The following is a 19,095-nucleotide window of genomic DNA, read 5'->3' on the forward strand; positions in this document are numbered from 1 at the left end:
GAATACAGTAAAATGATTATGCAACTATACAGTACATGGACACTCTCTAGTGTCTGCTCCTATGCCATACAATTTTTCTTATATAAAACATATAAACAAAGAATTATTATATCCACTTACAAGCTGCAAAACATTTGTTGGATATCAGAATATTATTGCTATTATTCTTTCTTTTATTTTCTTTCTCTTTCTTTTTTTTCTTTCCCCCCCTTTTTTTTTCTTTTTTTTTGCATAAATTCCCCTACAATATAAAGCTTATAAAACTCATGTCAATGTGTAGGTTCAGATTGTAACCGTATAATTTTACTCATACATTATGCAAAATGTTTTATTCAAACCACTGTTTTGCTTTACTATAATATTGCGCAGCAGGCCTGTTTATTTTGGTCAAGCATCACAAGCTATTGATTTTCATAAAACGTTATATTGTTTCATCAAATGTGTTTCAGTGCTGAGTAACTTCCTCTCCTATGGACACAGCCAAGGTGAAGATTGATTTAATATCTATTCTCTTTATTCACTCAGTCAAATCATATTAAACAGATGCATTTCTCTCAGTTTGCTATTATGTATTACATCATTTTTTGTTTATATAGCATACTTACTTGCTTGCTAATGTGATTCAGTGATAATAAGTTTGTATCATTTGATTTAATTCTACTTGTGTGTTGTGTTTGTATAGAGAGACCACAAGCTGTTCTGACCATGGAACCCAACACATCCCCCATCTTTGATGGAGATCATGTTACATTCACATGTGACATGAGAGAAGGAGAGGAGACTGATAGGTGGTATGACATATACCAAAATGGGACGGTCTTTGTCAGCAAACACCGTAAGAATAAATATCCATTCGATGCATCGCCAATCTACAGTGGTGAATATCAGTGTGCTGGTGTTCTTAAAACGGATGACCGGGTCAGAAAACACAGTAATAAAGTCACTTTGACTGTATCAGGTAAGTCAAACCGTATCATTATACTTTCTCTTCACTGGCATTGATTGATTGATTGAATGCTTTATTAACAGTTTGCAAAAGGTACAGAGGTAGGTTATACAATAATGCTAAAAAGGATAACACAAAAAGCTCTGAGGGCTGTTTCCATTGTCGTCCATTATGATTAAGATATAGCATTTGGGTGAGAGGAGTGAAGTCTGCTTTGAGCAATATTCATATTTTCATTGTTTTACTATTACCTGTTGATTGCTTATTTTTACTACTATTTAAAAAAAATGCCAGCTTAGTTTGTGAACTATTACACAATAACAGACATGATAGTGGTCTCCCAGTTTTACAACAGAAGATGAATTACAATGTTTGCAATCAGTAATGAGTTATAATACTAATCTATTTATGTCAATGTCATTTTCATTTTCATTGCCATCATAGTGTCTCAACCTTCTGTGACTGAACCTGCTCCACCTTCAGTGAGTGGATCGACTCCACCTTCAGTGACCGAACCTGCTCCACCTTCAGTGACCGAACCTGCTCCACCTTCAGTGAGTGGATCTGCTCCACCTTCAGTGAGTGTACCTGTGGAACAGAGTTCTCCAGTGGGGTTGATTGTAGGACTTGTTGTTGTGATTCTACTGACCATCCTGCTGATCCTGCTGTGGCGATACACAACATCTAAAGGTGAGAAACACTCAAATAAAGGTTAAAAAAATAAATAATATATAATAAAGTTACGCTGGGGAAGGTATCATCCAGTAAACAGCCAACACATTCACAGGACTGTCTTACAGTGTAAAACACTATTTAACATGTTTGACTCTTTTTATTCCAGGTCCATGTTGTGTCAGGTATGTACAGCTCTGTTTCCACTGTCTGCTGATGACTCTCCTGCTTTGTGTCATCTGTGCTTGCACTAGCGCCTCCAACAGGTTGCTCAGGATATCTGTTCAGCAGGGAAGGATAGAGTTCCTCTGAATGTGTTTCATGCTCCTGGTTAAACTCACTGTCTGGTTAAAATAACTGTCTGGTTAAAATAACTGTCTGGTTAAAATAACTGTTTGGTTAAAATAACTGTCTGGTTAAAATAACTGTCTGGTTAAAATAACTGTCTGGTTAAGATAACTGTCTGGTTAAAATAACTGTCTGGTTAAAATAACTGTCTGGTTAAGATAACTGTCTGGTTAAAATAACTGACTGGTTAAAATAACTGACTGGTTAAAATAACTGCCTGGTTAAAATAACTGTCTGGTTAAAATAACTGACTGGTTAAAAAAAACTGACTGGTTAAAATAACTGTCTGGTTAAAATAACTGTCTGGTTAAAATAACTGTCTGGTTAAGATAACTGTCTGGTTAAAATAACTGACTGGTTAAAATAACTGACTGGTTAAAATAACTGTCTGGTTAAAATAACTGACTGGTTAAAAAAACTGACTGGTTAAAATAACTGACTGGTTAAACTAACTGACTGGTTAAAAAAAACTGACTGGTTAAAAAAACTGTCTGGTTAAAATAACTGTGTGGTTAAAATAACTGTCTGGTTAAGATAACTGTCTCCTTGAGTTTCAGAGGAGACATGTGCCCTACAAAGCTACGGACCTAAAATTGACTGATAAATGGGTTTAAAAGTGTTTCAACTTTTCAGCCAAATGAGATAAAGATATATAAGTGATATTACACTGATCTGTTCTTGAGGTAAATGTTCTTCCCCCAATATAATGAAGGCTAATTTGACTTTTGGGATACACAAATCTTTTCTTTTTTAGATTTGCAAGATTGCAATTATTTTGCAAGTAGGCCTAAGTGCTGTGAGTGCAGCCTCTCAACCTTATAGTAAAATGACACTTCAGCAGCTTTGACAGGCAGACAGACAGACAGACAGACAGGCAAAAGCAATGGACTTGCATGTTATACTGCGTGTGTGTGCGTGCGTGCGTGCGTGCGTGCGTGCGTGCGTGCGTGTGTGTGTGCATGTGTCAATTAATCCTCCTAAATGTTTATCTTGAAACAGATCCACCAAGTCCCAGGGAACCAATCAGAACGCAGCAGCAGACCAGAGGACCAACCAGAGAGCAAGTCCAGATGATGGACACACCCCACTTCAGCATGGTCAGTCTTTCAACCAATCACAATCAATCATTGACAAATCAGCTGATCATTAGCTTTGAGAACTTCAATCAATCAATCGATCAATCGATCAATCAATCGGTCAATCGATCAATCAATCAATCAATCAATCAATCAATCAATCAATCAATCAATCAATCACACAACACAAGCAAAGCCAGTTGAACATATTGAATAGCAGTTAACATGGTTTTACTTGAATCAAAAACAACAAGTAGCATATGTTCTGACTGTTTCAACCAAGTCATCTGAACCACAGTAACATGAACTGAACTGAAGTCATTCAACCCCTCTCAAGCATCTCAAAATGCTACACTAGCATACAGCATACTGTACTTTATAACACATCATAAAGCACAGCTCCCTCAAAGAGGGAATTATGTGAATCAGTAATTTCTGGATCATCTGGAGTCCAGTGATGCAACATATTCAGAGCCGCTTCTGGGCCCACGGGGGCCCTAAGCATGAGTCTGCTATGGGGCCTTCCTGCGGGCGCAAGCGTAGCGAGCGCCCGCGAAAAAATTATAATATTTTTTTATAGTTTTTTAATCAATTTTATAATGGGTTTAATTCTGTTTTTTTTTTTATATAAATAGGCCAAATTGCAGAATCGTCATGCAATGTAGCATCAAATAGCCTGGAAACATAAGCTGCTAAACAGCCATAAAAGGCATGCACATCCTGAGCCATATAGGCTGGGTGCTCAACAATAAAAAGAAGAAAAAGTCTGCACATCAAATAGCCTAAAATAACAAAGGACTGGACAAATACCCCCAAATAAGCATAGATGTTTGCTATGCCAAGGCGATGATCTGAAACAGGAAGGAGTTCCGACTGGAAGACCGCTAATAAACCAACCATGGTTACAAAAGAGAGAGATTACAAAACAGCAGACAGCAGCAGTAGAAGTGTCCAGCTGACACGCAAATTAGCCAGGCAGAGGGCTAACACGCAACTCAAAGCCCTTGCATATCTCCGCTAAAGCAGCAACGTGGCTCCATTGCACAAAACAAGTTACAAGTTTGCAAGTTGAATGTGTGTTTACCTGATCGCTGTTGCTGCAGTTCCGTTTGATGCTTTTTCTTTTTCTTTTTCTCATATCCAGAAAGATAAACGTGCATTGTCAAAGCGAAAGTAAACAAACACTAGACTCTGAAGGGGGGGCGGGGCGGAAACTCCCAAAGAGTTCCAGAGTCAAGAAATGTTGTCTCCTTTTTCTTTTTGGCCAATGGGACAACGGCAAAGAGCCGTGACAGCCAATCAGGGACACGAGTAAGTCTGGCTATGCGAGGTTAATCAGAGATGTGTCATTCAGGCTAAGATGGCAGTAGCGCTGGTGTCAAAAGACAGTTCAGAGCGTTCTTTTCTGCAGAGGAGGGGGCGGTCGGCGGTGGGGGCCTTTTTGGTCGGCGGGGCCCTACGCAGACTGCGTAGTCTGCGTATACGGCCCGCCGGCGCTGAACATATTCATTTTTTTTTTATGTTATTTTTATTAAGCTTGGACATGACTTATTGGGCTTAGCATGTTTATCAATACATCAATCAGCTTACATAGGTTTTTTGTATTTTCTCCCCCCCCCCACCCCCAATTTACTGGTATTTATTCTAGAAAAAAGAAAACAATAATAATAATACATTACACAGATCCAGTACAAGTAGACTAAAACATAGTAGTTAAAAAAAAGAAAATAATAATAATACAGTAATACATGAATAGAAAAGTAATAATAATAATAAAGTAATGGTGAATACAAAAACACAGATATTATAACAATTTGCTATTGGGCTCTCTCTCTCTCTCTCCCCCCCCCTCCCCCCACCCCCCTCTCACCACGGGCTCAGCAGGGCCACTAACACACCCCCCAGGATAGGATAACCACTCAGTCCTCCATGTCATTTGCCTCGTTAAAATCAATTAGTTTCCGCCAGATTCTCTCAAAATCTTCTGGCTTTCTCATTTAATGCCAGCCTATCACCACTAGAGGGCATCCCAGTGGCCAGAGAATAATAGAGATATGCTGGTAATGCATGCCCAAGCCCTGGAGCCATGACTTGCCAGAACACTTTCCTTTGTGCATTTACAGGAAGAGGATGAAGTTAGCTTGAAGTTAGCTATTGGCTACCAAGCATTTTAGAAGATCTATTTTCGGCAATTTAGCCACGATTAAACCTTGCACACCTCATGCATGGGAAAAAAACAGAGAAGAATGAGCTCTAAAAAATCCAATGCAATCCTGGATTGCATTGTTGTGGTTTTGTGCAGTTTGTTCACAGCTTTCAAACAAAAAAATCCGATTGGAAATCCGTTCAGGCATTCTTGAGATAATAGCCATTATGTTATGTTGTTATGTAAACAAAAATGGCTGCCCTGTATGTTAGATGGGGTTGTATGGGGTTGGAACATGCAAAATCGCGATTGAAATCATGTTCACTAGTTTTGATGGGGTCCAAAAAAAAAAATTAAAAAAAAAAATTAAAAACATTTTTTTTTCAAAAAAAAAAAAAAAAAAAAAAAAAAAAAAAAATTTATTCGGTTTTGGCACTCCTTAATACGTTTTAATAAACCGAATTTATTCGGTTTTGGCACTAGAAGAGTTAAGATTGTACATTATTCGTTCACTGGGAATACAGGAAGTTAGTTCCCTGAACCACAGAGAAGTTTGTTGTGGGGTCTCGTCCTTCCATTTAAGAGCAATACATTTATTGGCTGTTGCCAGCGCTATTTTTACTCAAGTCTCAATATGTGGTTTGTACATCTTGGCATCAATGACGTGTCTCCTAAGAGAGTGAGCCTAGGATCATATGGAATGGTTATTCTTATTATCCTGGACAGTGCTCCCAGAACCCCCTTCCAATACCCAGACAGTTTCGAGCATGACCAGAACATATGGACCAAAGAGCCTATCTCCACTTTGCACCTTGGACAGTATTGAGATCTAGTACAATCAATCCTATGCATTCTTTCGGGGGTGAAGTATATTCTGTGTAAGAGATTGAATTGAGTCAAAATGTGTTTGTTGCTAAAGGAGAAATGTTGTACTTTTTCACACAGATCTGCCCACTTCTCTGAGTCAAAGCAATAGTTTAAGTCTGTTTCCCATTTGTTCTTTACCCTCAGCTCCTCCTTTTCAGAGAGGTTGTTAATACCTGTGTATATATGTGATACTAACCCTTTAGCAGCCATTTTTTTTTCAATATACTGTCCAAGGGTAGCTGTCTAATAGGTAGAAGGTTTCCCCCTTGCTCTGTTGTAATATAATTCCTGATTTGAAAGAATTAGAAAAAATGTCTGTTATCTAGATCATATTTTTCTTTGAGATCTGCAAACGATTTTAAAACTCCTCCACTATATAAATCTCCAAATGTTTTTATGCCTTTCCTAAACCATGCTTGAGTTATTCCATCTCGTAAGGCTTCGGGCACCAGAGGATTCGTATGAAAGGGAGTTAGGTCGTAAATTGGTTGTATATTTTTTGTCTTTTTACGTATTTCAAACCATAGTTTATACGTGTGTTTTACAAAGGGGTTCTCGGTTAATGTTTGTAGTTGTCTAAATGAAGGTATATATGGAACCGAGGCAAGGGGTATGGATACAATGTCTTGTTGTTCCATTTGTAACCAAACAGGGGGCTGCTGCAGGTGTGCCTGCCAGGCCCATACTGCTCTCGATTGCGCTGCCCAGTAATAAGATTGTAGGTTGGGGAGCTTTAGACCCCCTTCCCGGGGTTGGCCCTGAAGGACTTTCAATTTTATTCTAGGTGGTTTTTTCTTCCAAATAAATCTGGACATGCACGAGTTTAAATGTTTAAAAAATATCTTTGGTATCCCTATTGGTAACATCTGGAATAGGTATAGCAGTCTAGGAAGTATAGTCATCTTGATGCAGTTAATTCTACCTATTAAAGACAGTGGGAGACCCATCCACCTGTTGAGTTCCTCTTCAATCTTTCTTAGTAGTGGGGTGTAGTTTAAGGAAAACACTTTAGCACGGTTGTTGGGTATCTGGAGACCTAGATATGTTATCACCGTGTCCCATTTAAAAGGGATAATGCTTCTTGGGATGTTTTCCCCTGCTACATTCAATGGCATCACCACGCTTTTAGTGAGATTTATCTTATATCCTGATACAGCACCATATTCTTTTAGTGTTTCTAATAATGCAGGGATTGATACCACAGGATCTGTCAGGTAAAGTAGAACATCGTCCGCATACAGTGAAATTGTGTGAGTGGCCCCACCTATTTGCATTCCTTTAATTAGGGGGTGTGTTCTAATTGCCACTGCTAATGGTTCTATAGCTAGCGCGAACAGCAGAGGAGAAAGTCCACATCCCTGCCTAGTTGAGCGTGACAAGAGTATCCGAGAGGATATGTCCTTATTTGTTTGAATTTGGGCCATAGGGTGCCTATACAATAGTTCTACTAGTTTGCGATAAGTGGGGCTGAACATATTCATGACTTGAACTCAAATATATGGGCAAGGAAAAGAAGGGTGAGCAAGCACGCACGCACGCACGCACGCACGCACGCACACACACACACACACACACACACACACACACACACACACACACACACACACACACACACACACACACACACACACACACACACACACACACACACACACACACACACACACACACACACACACACACACACACACACACACACACACACACACACACACACACACACACACACACACACACACACTGTCTGTGCATGAATGGGTTCATGTGTGTGTAATGTTGTCACTCATACACATGAGGAAATAACACAATGCATTGTGGGTGAGAGTCTGCAGAGTGTCAGTCTATGGACTTCATTATATAGTTTTATTATCACACTGTTCATCACATACAACCTACAGTAGTCGTCCTAACAGTCATACAGTCAGTTGTAAACTCAATTCAACATGTACTGAATTGATCAAGTTCACCAGAAGGTGGCGCCTATGAAGCAATCAAAGGCTGTCAAGCACCTGAACACTACAGCAGCATAATGCACTTAATGATATGCTTACTTAAATGTGGATTTTAAAAGAGAGCGATTATATATTCTACTGAATTAAATGGATGAATTAGGTGGAGATGATTTGAATCAGTAATGTATGAATGTCTATGGTTCTTTCTTTCAGATGAACCTGCAGCTGAGTCCAGTGATGCAACATATTCAAGGATTGAACTCAAATATATGGACAAGGAAAAGAAGGGTGAGCAAACAAAATACACAAAATGGATATAACATAATTATGATTATAATATGAAGGTTATGTAGGAGTGTATTAGTGGTTGATTTGAACACAGACCACATTATGTGGATACAACAGGAGTGTATTGTGTGTCTGTGTGATGTTGTCACTCATGCTCAATAACACAATGTACACTTTGTAGCTGCAGTCTGCATTTCACCTTCCTTTGTCATTGTTCACAACAGACATAATGTATGTCTACTAACTATCACACTGTCCATCACATGAAGCCTACTGTAGGACAGCTGTCATCCTAATAGTGTACAATCATTTGTTGCTATCACAAATGCAACTAACAATCAAAGGCTCTCAAGCAACTGACAATACTGCACTAACAGAGCATACCGAATGATGATTTTAAGACAAGAAATTGTTAGATTTGACAGACTCATATATAGATGAATGAGGTGGAGTTGATTTGAATTTGTAATACAATTTATGCATGTCTATGGTTCTGTATTTCAGATGAACCTGCAGCTGAGTCCAGTGATGCAACATATTCACGACTTGAACTCAAATATATGGACAAGGAAAAGAAGGGTGAGTAAACAAGCTACATGAAATGTATATGAATTATGATTAAGGTGGATGTGATGGACTGTATAGTAGCCTATTTGTTGATTTTGAACACAGCTCACTCTGAATGTATACAAGTGGGTTCATGTAATGGTGTCAGTTTTACACATGAAGATATTTATAGGCCTTTATACTGTACACAAACACGTGCACACACACACACACACACACACACACACACACACACACACACACACACACACACACACACACACACACACACACACACACACACACACACACACACACACACACACACACACACACACACACACACACACACACACACACACACACTAGTGACTTCAATCAAATAAAAGTTGTAGATTGGTCTTACATAAATAGTATTATAACTTGTGTGTTGTGATATAGAACCAGATGTGACCTATGCCCAGGTTAACTACCAAAACAGAGGAATAAGAAAGGTAGGTGTCTATGCACAATATGTTGTTAATTTAACAAACAGTTATAAACAGTTCATTCATAAATAATGCTCTGACTTGTGTGTTGTGTTGTAGAACCAGATGTGACCTACGACCAGGTTAACCACCAAAACAAAGACCAGAATAAGAAAGGCAGGTGAAATGTATCTCTGCTAAATGACACATCCAATATGATCGGAGTTTATGCACAATAATGCATCTGTTGCATTGCAATGTAATGAGATAGTATAGCCTACAACTAGCCTTGCAAAAAAAAAAAAAAAAAAAAAAAAACAGGCAGACAGATACAGCTGGTTCAAGTAATCATAAAGAGAACAAACATACTGTGAATTCAAATACACTACTTATATTGTCTGTTAACATTTTCTGTGTAAATGTTTTCCATTCACTGAATCAGCAGCTCCAGAGAAAACTGAAGACACCATTTATTCTCAGGTCAAACCTGGAACATCCCTTGGTAAGATTATTTTTCCTTTCCTTCTTTCCTTCTTTCTTTCTTTCTTTCTTTCTTATTGAATGACAGTCAGTATATCTGGGTTTAAGTTTTTAAAGTTGTGATGTTGTTTTGTTCCAGGATGATAATGAAGATGTCAGTAGAACATGGTGAAGACAAGACAACATGGAAGAAGCAGAGTTGTGTTTTTATCCACTCTGATATTATGAGTCCTACACACTGGATCTCATTTAAATCAATGTAACAGCGTTAAAGGCTCTGACATTTTGTCTTTCTCACACTATCATTTGAATATTTTGGATTGGGACTGTCAGCCCTTCCTTAGGCTATAGAACAATATCTCACAAATACAATATGGATACTGCCCTGACCAATCACAACATAGAACCAGTATCTACTTATTTTGTTTGTGCTATTTTTCCATTGGCTAAACACAATGTAATTAGTTCGATACATTCACGCTACTGGCAGAAACTGCTCACACACAACTCTTGAATAGAGCAGAAAGACAGCTGTATTTTAAGCTATTCTGTTCTTGTCATTGTAAATTCAATGTATACATTTTCTTGGTAGGTCTACCTAATATAATTAATTATATTGTTATGGTTATTGGCCCATGATACAGTATGTTAACAACAGTATTTGTCAGTTTTGTTACCAGGAGAAATCCTAGATTGATGCTGTAGAGAGGGATATTGTATTCTAGAGTCAGTTTATCTCTCAAACATTTCTGATATTGTTGTTGGCAAAGAAATAATACAAATATTTCTGTCTTGAGAGATTAGTCATAGGCCTACTGTGGTGTAGCCTATAACTCATTTAGTGTAAGACTCAGATTATGTAGAATTGCCTTTCTGTAGGCGATGCATTTGATTCCATTCTACATTCAGTGTATATATTTGTATTACTTTTCTTTGTATGGTTGTAAATACATTATAATCTACGTTTGGCACATACGTTTGGCACATACAGAGAGAGAGAGAGAGAGAGAGAGAGAGAGAGAGAGAGAGAGAGAGAGAGAGAGAGAGAGAGCTTACCTTGTCACATTCCATTTTAATTATTGCCTTGTAGCATTTCAATGTATTCAGCTATTAAATGAGCAGCTTTAGCAATTTTACATTTGTATGGAAATGATTCAGTTTTATTCTGCCTTTTACCATTAATAAAAACATCTAAATAAAAGATGACTCCAAGACTGGATTCTATTACTTTCTGGACCCCACACACACACACACACACACACACACACACACACACACACACACACACACACACACACACACACACACACACACACACACACACACACACACACACACACACACACACACACACACACACACACACACACACACACACACACACACACACACACACACACACACACACACACACACACACACACACACACACACACGTCTGTCTGTCTGTCTGTCTGTCTGTCTGTCAGAGCTAATCTCCAAACCACTGGACAGAGTACAGACTGTCACATTAATTACTGGCTAACATAGAATGATACACATTATGTTCACAGGTTCTATACTTCATGACATCTTTAGCTTTCCTTTTTATAATGTAAGTCTAGACGATGTTTGCAAGAGGAACAAGATGAGATGAGGGAGGAGGGCAGGGCTGGGAGTGAGAGGAGGGGCTGCTACATGAGGGGCTGCTACATGTGGACAAGGTGTGTGTGTGCGTGTGCGTGTGCGTGTGCACACACACACACACACACACACACACACACACACACACACACACACACACACACACACACACACACACACACACACACACACACACACACACACACACACACACACACACACACACACACACACACACACACACACACACACACACACACACACACACACACACACACACACACACACGTCTGTCTGTCTGTCTGTCTGTCAGAGCTAATCTCCAAACCACTGGACAGAGTACAGACTGTCACATTAATTACTGGCTAACATAGAATGATACACATTATGTTCACAGGTTCTATACTTCATGACATCTTTAGCTTTCCTTTTTATAATGTAAGTCTAGACGATGTTTGCAAGAGGAACAAGATGAGATGAGGGAGGAGGGCAGGGCTGGGAGTGAGAGGAGGGGCTGCTACATGAGGGGCTGCTACATGTGGACAAGGTGTGTGTGTGCGTGTGCGTGTGCGTGTGCGTGTGTGCGCGCACACGTGTGTGTGTGTGTGTGTGTGTGTGTGTTACTACATTGTAGCCACATGCTACTCTGCATTCTGCAACACTGCAGTGTTGCAATCTACCAAGACATGACAACATGACTCCACTATACTTCCATCCACTGTGTACAATATTACTGTAGGTTTGACTTTGCACTTTTACTACATTCTAATACTGATCATAGCAAAATATTACAATGCAATAATATATCGGATATGAATCTTGTTTATTGTCTCCACCAGCCGAAGGCAGGGTGAGAGTATGTTTTCGCCCCTGTCCGTCCGTCCGTCCGTCCGTCCTCCGAGTTTGTTACCAGCTAATCTCCGGCGCCGTTGGCCCGGTCGCTGCCAAAATGAGCAAACACACTCCCTGGATGCCAATTCAGAACCTCTGCCCCACATTTTTCAAATGGCCCTGTTCTAGCGCCACCATGAGGCCGATGTTTGCAAAACACATTTCTGTACACTACTCCTACAGATTTTGTCCAAAAATCACGCAAATCGGTAGACAGCATCTCTACAGTCATGTGATCGACACGGATCTGTCTGATTGTCCATATTCCATCCTGATTGGCTGATATTGGCTTTCAAAGTTTGTAAGATTGGTCCATTTAGGACAAAATGCCTCAAATCACAAATGCAGAGTGCAATTAACATGAAATCACGCACACATGTTCCCACTAGGCCGAGTAAGAAATGCCACTTCAAATTTTTGAAATCAGCCTCATGGTGGCGCCATCACAGGCCGATTCATGGTTTTACCTAAAACTCCACCGATCAGTTTCAAACTTTGTAAGTGTGGCATAGTGGTATATTTAAGCTTATTGCCAGACAACGCCACCGGTGGAATTGGGAGGCTCTCTCCATTCCGACATGTCGCCACTCCGAAATGGACTTCTTATTGTCGGAGTGGCGACACTCCCATGGGCCTAAGGTTTAGGGTTAGGGGTAGAGATAGGGTTAGTGTCGGAATGGAGACATGTCGGAAAGGAGACATGTCGGAGTGGAGAGACTGACCCGGTGGAATTACACCACCGGAAATAGTTATTATTGACTTACTCAATCACCTCAATGTATAAAGGAGCACACAAGTTCGTTTTACATAAGCAGGCAGAAACGTGTTTTTAACAAAGTACAAAAACAGCTTTTTATTGAACTTAAGCAGATTATTTCATTGGCATCATTGCACTTAGTCATTGTCCTCCATTATCATGTAATAATAATCATTTAACATGAAACTCATTAAACTGAAATACAGTAACAGGGGAACAGTGTTATTAATGAGTCAACAATAAAACTAATATCTATGGGCCGGTGCAAAGGGCAGGGAAAGGAACAGCAGGCTGACCCACCCAAAGCAGTGGTTCCCCCAATAAGCACAGCAAATCAACACAACACAATAAACAGAAAACACAACCAAAAGGGGGGATTACCACACCCTGGGCAGCCATCACCTGTCCCTGAACTAGAGCCCCAGCACCAGGCCTGAAATGGAGAAGACAGCATTAGAGACTTGCAGTTAAAGTATAAGGACACAGTATGTTCAAGCAGCCTACTAGAAGTGTATGCTGTCTGTTAAGGGCTATATGCCCGGTAGCCTCACAATAACTCAGATCCAAAATAACAAACAAGGGCAACATCAATGTTGGCCGGTCTGAGGTTATGGACCATCAAGTGCCAGGTTCTCGCTCGGGCAAGGCGTTGTATGAATTGGGGGAGGTTGTGTGTAGAATACTTCATAAAGGAACCATGGTCAACAAAACCAGCAAAGCAGCAGCTGCCACCGGCCCTGAAATAGGCAAGTGGCCATTAGACTACAAAGTATTTAATTTAAGTTGAAGTTCAGAAACGGGAACAAAGAGATGCACAAATTAACATACCACGTTTGCCTGGGCAGCACACACACTGTAGCACTGTCCACGGCAGGGGACCGAGTAAGAGTAAAGATGTGCGTGGCGAATTGTCACAACACCAGAGACTCCAGAAGGAGCGTTTGTAGCAAGGCTAAAACAACAACAACAGGCCATGGTCAGGTTCAGGTACAACTTCTCAAAACAAACAGGTGATTGCTTAAGCAGCAAAACCAGAAACCTACCTTCACTGAGCCAGACACCATTATAGCTGAAGCCCAACGGCCAGCATGAGCTGGGGGACCCTTTAGTGTGCATGCTGCACACCTGCAGCTGCAGGCACCCACCAACTATCAGAGACAGACAACTGACTGGCAGCTGAAAGCCAGCTGCTTAAGTACTGCTGTCAATCAGTGACTAACCAGTGGGAGGAGGTTGGGTGGTGGGAAACGCCCATACTGCTACATAAGCACACTCCCTGTATGCCAATTCAGAACCTCTGCCCCACATTTTTCACATGGGTCTGTTCTAGCGCCACCAGTAGGCCAATTTGTGCAAAACTACCTTTTGGCCAGTACTCGAGCACACACACTCCCTGGATGCCAATTCAGAACCTCTGCCCCACATTTTTCAAATGGCCCTGTTCTAGCGCCACCATGAGGCCAATGTTTGCAAAACACATTTCTGTACACTACTCCTACAGATTTTGTCCAAAAATCACGCAAATCGGTAGACAGTATCTCTACAGTCATGTGATCGACATGGATATGTCTGATTGTCCATATTCCGTCCTGATTGGCTGAGATTGGCTTTCAAAGTTTGTAAGATTGGTCCGTTTTGGACAAAATGCCTCAAATCACAAACGCAGAGTGCAATTAACATGAAATCCCGCACACACGTTCCCACTAGGCCGAGGAAGAAATGCCACTTCAAATTTTTGAAATCAGCCTCATGGTGGCGTTATCACAGGCCGATTCGTGGTTTTACCTATAACTCCACCGATCAGTTATAAACTTTGTAAGCGCACTCCCTAGAGGCCAAGGAAAAATCCTTTCCTTGCATTTTTCACATCAGTCTTTTATAGCGCCACCAGGAGGCCGACAAAGTAAGACATTTTTTGGATATTACTCCTTCAGATTTTACCCAAAATTAACACAAACCAGTACACAGTATCTCTATAGTCATATGATCAGGACGGATCTGTCCTGTATTAAATATTCCATCCTGATTGGCTAAGATTTGCCTCCAAACTTTGCAGAATTGATCCGTTTCAAACAAAATGCCTCAAATCAAACACAGCGTGCAATTGTAATGAAATTGTGCACGCACATTCGCAAAAGGCCAAGGAAGAAATTACACTACAAAATGTTCAAATCAGCCTCATGGTGGCGCCATGAAAGGTCTAAGATTGGTGAAGAACACATGCCACCCTTTTTACATTGGCCTAGTATAGCACCACCAGGACGCGTGGCTGGTGGAGACCTGTGCTCGGAAGAGTATTTTAGATGTGTCTTCTACACAACAGTGTAGCAACACAAGGCCTGTCAGAACAAACCACAACAGGAAGTACAGCCAACCACACTTCCTCTCAGACTGTTCTGATGAAAATGAAGAAAGAAAAAAAGAAAAACGAAGAAGCAGAAGTAGAAGAAGAGGGGCGGGGCTTGTCACACACATGGCAGACTTTAATATACTCTGGCAGTGTTTCTCAAAGTGGGGTTCAGGGACCCCCAGGGGTCCTTCAGGGGGTTCCAGGGAGTCCCCACCTAAATGTGTTAATATTAGGGGTGTAACGATACATTTTAATAGCGATTCGATACATATCACGATACATGGTTGACGATACGATACATGGACGATATTGGTTCATTCATGACGATACGATACGATTCGATTCAATGATTTAAAATCGATATAGTAACTATTTAGCAAAGAAATTAAATCTGTGTGAAAGGTGTGGATAGTGCAGGTTTTTAAGGGAAACATGTATTATCATGGATATAAATACGTAAACACAGTGATTATCTGCCAAATACATGGACATTGTATATTGACAAACCAAAACCTTGACATTAAACCCGAGATTACACACATTTATTGATAGACCAGTGCAGCTATATGGAAAGGAAAAGTAATTAAACCCCTCTTTTTAATTTTTCTTCTTAAAAATGCTAAATACAATGCCCAAGTAGGCAGTATCGATACATTCGATTCATTGCACTGCCGATTCGATACGATACAAAATAAAACGATTCGATTCGGTTTTAGCTGTTTTCATTTCGATATACTTCGATTTTTCAAGTTAAAAACGATATTTCGATACAGTTACTATATCGTTACACCCCTAGTTAATATTGCATCAAAATCTGTTAAACCACTTTAACCATTTAGCCGATTTATAGTTACACGCCACATCACGGTGCAATGAGTTTTGAGTGTGTAGATCTGCCATTAAAAACGTGAGAAATTTGCAACATGAAACTGTTTTTCTAATGGGATCCTGCTTAGCAACAAAATCTTTTCAGATGGGGGTCCATGCACAGCCTATATTAACTTGGGGGTCCTTGGTGTGGATGTATTCAAGAACAACTGTATGACATATTTATAATGTAATTTGTATCAGTGTTTTCTAGAGCAGCATCAGAGACAAGAACAGAGGTGTGTTCAGGACAATGTTATAATAATCATTAGACTCATCATTAGAGCAATCTCCCAGACTCCCTCCCAGAGTTCAGAGTTTGAATGAATTTAGAACTGTGTGCAGGATATAATTTCCTGCCAATTCAAAATATATTCCATCTTAAACAAAATAAAATATCTCTCACACTTGTGCCAGTGATCAACCTCCCCTTTGCCAATGTTGAAAGTCGTGACTCATAAGGATGCTACCCCTGCTGTACATGGACATAGAAAGACCTACTGCATCTACACAACCTGCTGCTGTCACTGTCACAACACTGAAAGACACAGCAGACCTCCATCACCTATAACAGCATGGTTGCTACACATATATCTATGAAAAACCTAAGGGTGAAATGCGACCCCGCCCTCCTGGACATTCCCAGACATGGACTTAATATTGATGACACCAGGGATCTTAGCCATATACAGTATATGGAGCGTGATGTTAAGTATGCAAATTAGTCATGCTACTTAAATAACCAACCAGGTCTGTGCATTTTTTTGGTCAAAGTTGATCCCATTAATAGTCTTTAAAAGAGAAAGCAGTGGCCTCACACAACGTAGCCAAAGTGCCAATATTTATTTTAAGACGCAGAGGGAAAGTTGATCCCATGCCAAAGCGCCAGAGGTCGCCCAGCAGTCTGCTGTCAGGCGGATGCGTGCCCCAGCCCATGTGCGCGTCGCTTCTCACCCTTAGTGCGTCTTACTGGTATATATATTTGTTGCCCAATAACGTCCTTGTAAGTGACAACAGCCTATAGGCCTAGATAACACAACACTGTGACCTCTCTCTCTCTCTCTCTCTCTCTCTCTCTCTCTCTCTCTCTCTCTCTCTCTCTCTCTCTCTCTCTCTCTCTCTCTCTCTCTCTCTCTCTCTCTCTCTCTCTCTCTCTCTCTCTCTCTCTCTCTCTCTCTCTCTCTAGTATCTACTGTATCACATCAGTTCAGTGTGAATAGGAAGTAGAACAGTTCTTCAGAAGTTGTTCATCACTGGACAGGATGGGTCACAGCTGGCTCCGTGTTCTCTGTGAGTATTTATCACTAATATTACTATATAGCTCTATTGAACTGCTATTCGAACCATTTAAATAAATAATATTGTCTGTACAGAGTTTAAATGCAGTGAATTGGTTGTTTTATGTCGGATCTTGACCCATGTTTTCACCTTGCTGTACATTTATCATGTCAATAATCATAAGTTAAGCTATAATATGAAATTATAAAATGATACAAATTGTTAAAGGGCCAGTTCACCTCTGTGGGGACAACCATATCTTATTTTATTGTTGTTTGGGACAAGATCAACGCAATCCTGAGTTCTTTTTTTGTGTTCAATCTGTGTTTTGAGATATGTTAATATTTCAGCATGAATGATGATGCATTTTGCATCATATGATGCATCATGCTGCATCATATTTTGCTTCAACAGTGATGATGCACCTGTACAGTACAGAGACACCCTCTAGTGTCTGTTCCTTATTATGCCACCATTTATATTTGTTTAAACAATGTGTTTTACACATATTATGATTACAGCCACCTACAAACTGCAAAGCACTTACTGGATATGAGAATTATATTACACATAATTATTCAGATTGTAAGCTTGTTAAAGGAGTATTTCACCCCCAAAAATAATCTTATTGTCTATGAACCATTAAGCCTTGAATTCAAGGAGATTTTTGAGCGGTGGTCACAACGCTCCTATACGTGGCCGTGTGTGTGGGTCTGTCTGTCTGTCTGTCTGTCTGCGTGTCTGCGTGTCTGTCTGTCTGTAGCCTGCAGTAACCTTTTCTGACCACACATGTTAAGGGAGGGGCGCTGTTGTTCAGGCCAGGCCAGACCAGGCACACACACACACACACACACACACACACACACACACACACACACACACACACACACACACACACACACACACACACACACACACACACACACACAGTCTGTCTCACTGAGCTGTGAGGGAAAATATACTCAATGGAAAGTGAAGAGCTACACTGATCAATTTAAAGTGTCTTCACGTACCTATGTGTCAAAGACCACATATACATGGAGAGTTGGTCAAAATAAACTCATCAGTGGAGTGTACTGGTGTGAGTCTGGATTGGGAGAATACAGTAATGCTGTCAACATCACAGCACATGGTAAGTCACTTACTTCATTCTCTACCTAACAATACTGCAGCATTCCATTGACTCATAATACAGTAGTCTAGCCTCCACCTCTGCTTTAGCTCTGGGAGAAGGCGGTGACTGGCAAAACAGTCAAATTGTTATGTATTTCTGAACAGGGTATAAACAATGTTAAAGGTAGTTCGGGTATCTTACAGATGTCTGGAGTTTCGACACTGTGGTAAAAATAAATGACGACGAGAAAATCTTTTAACATGAATTTAGCAGTTGTGTTAAACTGCTGATCAGGAATGTTAAACTGATTGAAACATTTTAACCATCGTTTTAAATTTACCAAACAGCTTCTAAACAACATCTGGATACCAGTAGTACCTGTACGTTTTATACAATGCTCAAAAATGGAAATCACCCTCAACCATGT

The 19,095-nt window shown here is 40.2% G+C and overlaps 1 protein-coding gene across 1 annotated transcript in view; it reads left to right on the top strand.

The window, feature by feature from the left end:
• Positions 1–705: 705 nt before the first annotated feature.
• The window catches only part of LOC308296268 (uncharacterized protein), a gene marked incomplete at its 5' end in the record, with an annotated part of 284,682 nt that continues 266,292 nt past the window's right edge, over positions 706–19,095 (top strand). The window contains 5 exons of the mRNA XM_080739478.1: positions 706–835; positions 1,430–1,636; positions 1,788–1,803; positions 2,966–3,063; positions 8,800–8,874. Coding sequence (XP_080595604.1) covers positions 706–835; positions 1,430–1,636; positions 1,788–1,803; positions 2,966–3,063; positions 8,800–8,874 — 526 coding nt within the window. The remainder of the gene's footprint in view (positions 836–1,429; positions 1,637–1,787; positions 1,804–2,965; positions 3,064–8,799; positions 8,875–19,095) is intronic.

Source organism: Nannobrachium achirus (assembly GCF_963921795.1).
Source record: "Nannobrachium achirus genome assembly, chromosome: 2".
NCBI classification, from domain to species: Eukaryota; Metazoa; Chordata; class Actinopteri; order Myctophiformes; family Myctophidae; genus Nannobrachium; species Nannobrachium achirus.